The sequence below is a fragment of the Electrophorus electricus genome, chromosome 16, assembly GCF_013358815.1.
Source record: "Electrophorus electricus isolate fEleEle1 chromosome 16, fEleEle1.pri, whole genome shotgun sequence".
In the NCBI taxonomy this organism is placed as follows: Eukaryota; Metazoa; Chordata; class Actinopteri; order Gymnotiformes; family Gymnotidae; genus Electrophorus; species Electrophorus electricus.
This window is the reverse complement of record NC_049550.1, coordinates 1,212,501-1,220,000: the sequence shown is the minus strand read 5'-3', so window position 1 is coordinate 1,220,000 and position 7,500 is coordinate 1,212,501. Positions and strand designations below refer to the sequence as shown.

Sequence of the window (7,500 nt, the reverse complement as noted above, 5' to 3'; positions counted from 1 at the left end):
GGCTGTTTCTTCAGCGTTTTATAAAACAACTCATAAACCTTGCACACAGTCTACAGGACCAATTCTTGGACTTGTTGTCTAACCTGATGTGGTACAAACAGACGAATGTCCAAACAGGTGATACTGTCTGTTTAGCTCCCCAGGTACGGCCCCCAGGTTCCGCTCACATGTATTGCCCCAGGTACCACCCACGGGTACCACCCATATGTACTGGCCCACACACCAAGCCAAAGCACCGCCCCGGGTGCAGCCCACGGGGACAGAGGACATGAAGGGCCTTCTTTTTTAGTTCCGACGGAAAACACCGGCCAGCGAGCGTGAGTCAAGCAGCCCAGACAGGGGACGCTGGAGGGCAGGCAGCCCCTGGATGCCGGCTTGGAGTCTTCGGGTTCTCCGGTTTCGACTCTGGTTCAGGAATTCCGGAAGAGCTAAAATGGAGGTTTCACAGGAAGCGTCGGCAGTCAGTGACCTCGATGCCAGATCCAGGACGCGCGGCACCAGCTGTGTGCTAACACACGGCAGACTTTCCCACACCACAGTGGGATGAGGAGCGGAGAAGAGGCGTGACCGTGCCGTCATTCCCACCTCCAGCAGTGTGGGGAACTGGAGACCAGCATGGACAAGGTTGGACCTTTTTCGCCGGAGAAGAGAAGGTCCCCGGACCTTCAGGCACAACAGAAACCGTTCCTCAGCCCACAAAGCGAAAAAAGGCTTTGCTTCTCGGACGAGTAGACGGGAGAGTTCTATAAGATCCATGCCTGGATTATTAAATCGCCATCTGAGACACATGCAATTCAAGCCAAGCGGTGCGTGATAAATCGCAGATTAAGGGCGGATGACAGCACCTGACAGATGACTGACACGCCGCTGCTGTCTGAAGAACATCATCCTTGTTTTTGTTTGTTTGTTTGTTTGTGGTTCATCTGATAACGGCGGATTACGGGCTTCCCGTCAAGGTGTTACCAATGACCCGAGAAGGTCCTGCGTCTGGACCTGCGGAGACAGACATGACGGTGAGTCAGGGGGCTGAGCAGAGGCGCGGGCACACGGCCGGCCCGCCTCGAACCCACCGTGCCTTCTGGAAGCTTTCGGAATGAAAGCAAGCGCGATCGATCTTACGTTCCAAAACGATTCGGCCGCCAAATCCAGACTGCAGGCAATTCTCCAACGGCGTTCAGGTTTGGAGGTCACACACTCATACACACACCCACACACATACACACAGACGTGGGAGGAAGAAAATCAATCAATATGGCCTTCTGGACACACATACACACACACACACACACACACACACTTTAAAGTGGTGCTGAATTTTCTAGTGTGTCTCTGAATGATTGCCTATCATCTGTCTAGAACACAAATCTTTTCTCTTTAGATCTGATCTTGCCTTTGAGACCTGCGTGTCCTGCACATGAAATCAACACTGCGTGTAGTCCGAGAGAAGCAAAAACAATAAATAAATAATAATAATAAATTATTGATAATAAATATAACAAATGGCATTCAAGAAAATGGGTGAGAGTTAGGGGTTAGAGGTTAGGGTTAGGGGTGAGGGGTGAGTGTTAGCAGTTAGGATTAGAAATAAGTGAGTTTGTCCTCACTGACAGAACACAACCGTATCCAAAAATAGCCAGTGAGAGAGACTCAGTTTTCCTACACCTGTGTTTTGTCTTAAAATAGAGCTGGCAGCTTTAATCTACAAAACCTTAATCAGCATTTGAGAGGAAGTAAAGGCCCTGCATTCCTGATATCTGATTGGTTCACCTGGAGGACAGCGTTGCCATGGCAGCCGAGCTCTCTGTCCCTGCTGCACACCGGCCGACCGGTGACGAGGCAACTTTTCACAGAGCTCCTGAATCCCTGCATTTCCTCTGCCTAGTTAGGAGGAGATCGTACCGGTCTCACTGAATTTAAAAGTGGAGGAGAATCCAGACGCGGCTGGTGCAATTTGCGCTCTCGGGGTGGCGTCCTCAGGGTGGCGTCCACGGGGTCGTGTCCTCCAGGAGGAATGAGGCCAAACCAAGAGAGCAGGTGAAAGGCACAGCAACGTGGTGCCTGTGTGTTGGATCTGTCATGCAGGCCTGCAGGACATCAGAACCACAGGAGCCTGAGGCTGGAGGTCCTGCTATGGCCTGGATTACTTCAACCAGCTGGGTGTTAGCGGTGAATATAACTAGCGATGGGTGATATGACTGAGATATAATATCATAACACATAACAGTATCTTCACAATACAAAATGTCCCTCACCAGACAGTATTTAGCTGTTTTAAGAAACATAATCTGGGGTTTCTTTCTAATAGGCTCATGCTCAGAAAAAAAAGCTTTCTCAGACAACCTCTATGGAGGCACTCATCCTGGATCACCCTGGCGCAGAACAGCAGGTTGGCACATGGGCCTGTCGGAGAGCCATGGCACCGCTGGTGAACTGGTGAACACTTCATGATCGCCAGATGCAAACCTACTTCAACAGGTGAGGAAACGTTTCAAAACGAGACAGAAACCATCATGACGTCAAAGATTAACCCACCATACACAGAGCGCTCTCACACACATATAAACATACACACACACACACAAACCACTCAAATTATTCAAACAAGGCCTAATCTAAGCAAAACACCTGCTCCACTTTGTGTGTGATGGCTCAGACCAACACACAACGCACATCCATGCTTATAACCAGTCAGACCAGTTCCTGTACACCAGTCAGACCAGTAGCTGTACATCAAATCAGTAATCAATATCCATGGTGTCATGGATGTGTTTCTGGTCCTGTAGACAAATGTGAGCTTTTGTAAGAATAATAATAATAATAATAATAATAATAATAATAATAATAATAATAATAATAATAAATTGTTCATGTGGGACCGATGTCCAGAGTAACTGTCTTGTTCTTTATCTTCACCTAGACAAGACTCGTGGACCACTATGATTCCACGTGACACGTGTTACTTTGACGTTACGAAACAGCGCTGTTACGAAACAGCGCTCCGATACGAAACAGAGGCCGCAGCTCCCCTGCACAGATTTACCCACTGTAAACTCACTCTGTCTGTTCAGAAGCCAAAGACTGTTACGTAACAGCCTAACAGGGCCAGACACGGACGACTGGGCGCCTTTCCGAGATGCAGCGCAAATGTTCACTTGGTGTTTCACCATGACAAGGAAAATGATTTAAGAGAACGGAAGGAGTGCAAAACGGGGTTTGCGGATCCTGCACAAAGGTCACGTCACGCAGCCTCGATCACACTTTATTAAACCAACTAGAAGCAGGTAAAGAAATGCAAATCCAGAGACACAGTTTAGGAAAAACCAAAAGCAACTGATAAACCTTGAACCGGAACATGTTACAGTAACAGGACAGAGGAGTGCTAGTGAGCCTTCCATGTGTGTTACAGTAACAGGACAGAGAAGCGCTAATGAGCCTTCCATGTGTGTTACAGTAACAGGACAGAGGAGCGCTAGTGAGCCTTCCATGTGTGTTACAGTAACAGGACAGAGAAGCGCTAGTGAGCCTTCCATGTGTGTTACAGTAACAGGACAGAGAAGCGCTAATGAGCCTTCCATGTGTGTTACAGTAACAGGACAGAGGAGCGCTAGTGAGCCTTCCATGTGTGTTACAGTAACAGGACAGAGAAGCGCTAGTGAGCCTTCCATGTGTGTTACAGTAACAGGACAGAGAAGCGCTAATGAGCCTTCCACGTATGTTACAGTAACAGGACAGATGGGATGGTGTAGCGGGAGAGAGGTGATCTGATGTCCCTGAATAATAAACAGCCAAAACTGTTATTACAGAAATAATAGATCCAGGGAGGATGTGTGTGTGTGTGTGTGTGTGTGTGTGTGTGTGTGTGTGTGTGTGTGTGTGTGTGCGCTAGATGGTTATTTGACCAGCCCTGCGCTGTGGACCTCGACTGCTCTCTGGAGAAGAGTCAACATTTCACACATGCATCATTGTTCACACATACTCTCACACACATGCTCTCTCACACACAAGCTCTCTCACACACATGCTCTCACAGACATGCTCACACACACACAGGCATTCCAGGGCTTAGTGCTTTTCTCTTGTACACATCACTCATTACATCCCACATCACCCAGTACATCCCACATCACCCAGTACATCACACTTCACCCAGTACATCACACTTCTGCTTCACTGTGGTCAAATGGGTTATGTGTTAAAACAGAGCCAGTTACCAATCAGAATAGTCCAGGAACCAATCACAGAGTGTCAGAGAATAATGTTTACCTTCAGTAACCAATCACAGTGTCAGAGGGTAATGTTTACCTTCAGTAACCAATCACAGAGAGGGGAACGTTTACATCTGCTGGTGCAGAAACATTAAAGCCACTTGTATTTGTAGTTTGTTGTGTTTGTTTGTTTAGAGATTTGGTCAACTACATGGGTTACCTGATGTTTATTGTTTTTGTAATGAAAACAACCATTTGGAAAGCTTAAAAGAACCCACAACATAAGCTCCTGTATGCTAATTTTATGCTAATTTAAGCATCTATTTATGGCATTTTTACCTTTAACTTCTGTGTAAAATGGTAATTAGGAAACACTTTGCGTCTACAAGTGTTGGCATGGTAGTCTCCGCCCACTTCGCGCCCACACACACACGTACGGCGATGGGTATTCCTTCACCGAGGAACTGATCCTGGATCAGGTGAAAGCGGCCCCTTCTACCTGGAGCAGCCTGCGCCCATCAGGGTGGAGATGCAACAGCGACATCTACAGGCAGCCTTCGCCTTGAGGGACGACCTCGCACACATGTCCACCGATCATAGCAAGGACAGGTGCAAATAAAAAAAAACAAGAAGAAAAAAAAAGCCATTTCCCCTTAACGCATTTGGATCAAATAAATGGCTTTACGAAAGCTCACGTTAATGGAAGTGAGGAAGAGTGAATAAAAAGGCTTTTGTGAAACAATTTGTTTTGCATTAAAAAATAAAGAAACAACAACAACAAAAAAAAAAAAACAAAACCAAATACTTCCCACATACTGAAACATATTAAAGTTAAAAACATTTTGCTTTTGGAAAAAAAAAAAAGGAATAATAATATAATAAAACCAAAGCAAACATAGCACACATGTTATAAACCTTCAAAGACTTTTTGTGGTGTTGAATCTGTCCATCAACACACAAGACCACAGACCCTTTTTAGCTACATAGAATAATGCCCCCCCACTTCAAAAAAAGTCATCAATTGGCACACAGCGTTTAAACACAGAATACATCCATGAGAAGATGGCTATGTGGCTCTCGGAGATCTGCACACACGCATAAATAATTCTGATATCCACTGTCACATGATGAAACAAGCTTTTCATGCAGAAACGCTTCCTTACCGTGTCCAGATCCACTTTCCAAACAGAAAGAAATAAAAATTATAACTGCATTTTTCACCAAAAAAAAAAAAAAAAAAAAATAGAGAAATGGCACTTTTAATAGATAGTCATATATAGATTTAAAATTTTGTATATATATATATATATATATATATATATATATATATATATATATATATATAAAAGGAAAGGACTGTTGAGTTGGTGTCTTTGCGTGTATGGTAATGGTTTCCAGTTTGAGACGAAACCATGCGATTCATGCAGATATGTTACAGTCTGTTATTTACATTACATTCATGCGCTCGTGCACCATTTCCATCTCCTCGGTCTTGTAGTTTCAGTCTGATTGCGGCAAAATGTTTGTGTCGTAGAGCGAGAGACGGGTGTGTAGCGAGGGGGTGGGGTGTGTCTGTCATGTACATACTTTACAGTTGTTTCCCTACTGGCTCATAAACTAAAGAGTTACCTAAAGAAAAGAAAAATAAAAGTTTAGTGTGTCCTTTTCCGTTGTCTCTGTCACACAGGGGCCGCAGCACGTGTCAGGGGTCTTTTGCGCCTTCTGTTTGCGCCTCACTTGTCGGAGAGCGCGTGGGCGCCGCAGTCGTAACCCCTGTGCGCGCCGTCCGCGTGATACGCGCCACTGTGCCAGTACGAGGAGTCGCACACCGTCTGCAAAGAGTTGATCTCCGACGCTGAGGAGTTCCCGTCTCTCCGCTTCGATCTCTTGCGATTGCGCAGGATAAAGACGAGCATACCCACCACGGTGAAGGCGGACGTCACAAAGACCAGCAGCAGGCCGGGCACTAGCACTGATATCGACACCCTGCTCGGCTCCAGATAGGAGTTGGAGCGCGTGCCTGTGTCCACGGCAAAGGTGCTGTTTTTGGACGGGGCCGTGGGCTCGAGCCTTTCGTAAAGACGAGGGCACATCAGATCATTTTGTATGTGACGGAAATCCCGCTTCCAGAACTCCTCCGGGGACTCGCACTTCAGGTCGCTGACGATGACATCGGACGCCAGCTTGTCTGCCCACTGCTTGAGTGGAACAATGTCGCACGAGCAATCCCACGGGTTCCCATGCAGATCAATCTGGATGACCGAGCCGAGCTGGTCTAAGACGCCAGCCACGGGAAGATGGGTGAAATAATTGTTATGCAGACTGATTTTGGACAGGGAAACTCCCGCAAACGCATCCACGGGAAGCGACTTCAGCAGATTATTGTTAAGGAACAGGACGCGGAGGTTGGCTGTGGGGCTGAACGTGCCCGCCGTTATTAGCTGGATGTCGTTATATTCCAAACTGAGATATTCCAGGTTCTGAAGGCCCGCAAACATATCCGCCGTGAGGGTATCCAAGTAGTTCTTGTCAACGTAAAGCCACCTGAGCTCACTCAGGTTTTGGAAAGTGCCATTCTCGATGCATTTGATATTATTCCCACCCAGATCCAGCAAATTCAAGCTCGAGTAGCCTCGGAAGTGGTTCTTTTTGACAGTGTGAATGTTGTTGTCACGCAAATTCAACTCGTGCGCGCTCAGCGGCTTGGGCTTGAGGTTGGCCACACTCTCGATTTTCTTGCCCTCGCAGTTGACCCCGAGCCCCTGCCTCGCGCCAATCAGTTTGCAGGCACACGGCCGGGGGCACGTGGCGTTGGGCGGCGTCTCGCGCTCCCCGGCACCCGTAGCCGCCGCGGTGGGCGTTTTCAGCTGCCAGTTTTCGCGCGCTTTAGGACGGCCCTTGTTGTGGCCGCCACCGACACTCTGCGACTCGGTGACCCCGCTCGTTTTAGATGCGGTGGGAGGGGGACCTGGGTCAGACGCCTCGTCTTGCGTGGGCGGCGCCACCAAACTCGAATCGGCGCCTTCCTTTGAAGGGCACAGGTCTGTCTCAGCCGTTTCGTTCAAATCATTCCCCTGCAGTCGTGTGGGCGCTTCGCAGATGACCCCGCCGATGAGTGCGTTCTGCGGGATGTTCTCGAGCCAGTCCTTTAGCGAAACCAGGTCGCAGTTGCAGTCCCACGGGTTGTCCTCCAGCAAAACCTCCACGACCCCCGATATCTGTTCTAGAATTCCCTCATAAGGCAGTGTTTTTATCCGGTTCCCCCGCAGGTCGAGATGCGTAATGGGGACGTGCT

General features: G+C 47.9%; 1 protein-coding gene across 1 annotated transcript in view; it reads right to left on the bottom strand.

Moving 5' to 3' along the window:
• Window positions 1-5,564: 5,564 nt before the first annotated feature.
• LOC113583522 (SLIT and NTRK-like protein 1) overlaps window positions 5,565-7,500 on the bottom strand; it is a 2,820-nt gene continuing 884 nt past the window's right edge. Inside the window, exon 1 of the mRNA XM_027019892.2 lies at window positions 5,565-7,500. This exon is cut by the window's right edge and continues 884 nt beyond it. Coding sequence (XP_026875693.2) covers window positions 5,939-7,500 — 1,562 coding nt within the window. The 3' untranslated portion in view covers window positions 5,565-5,938.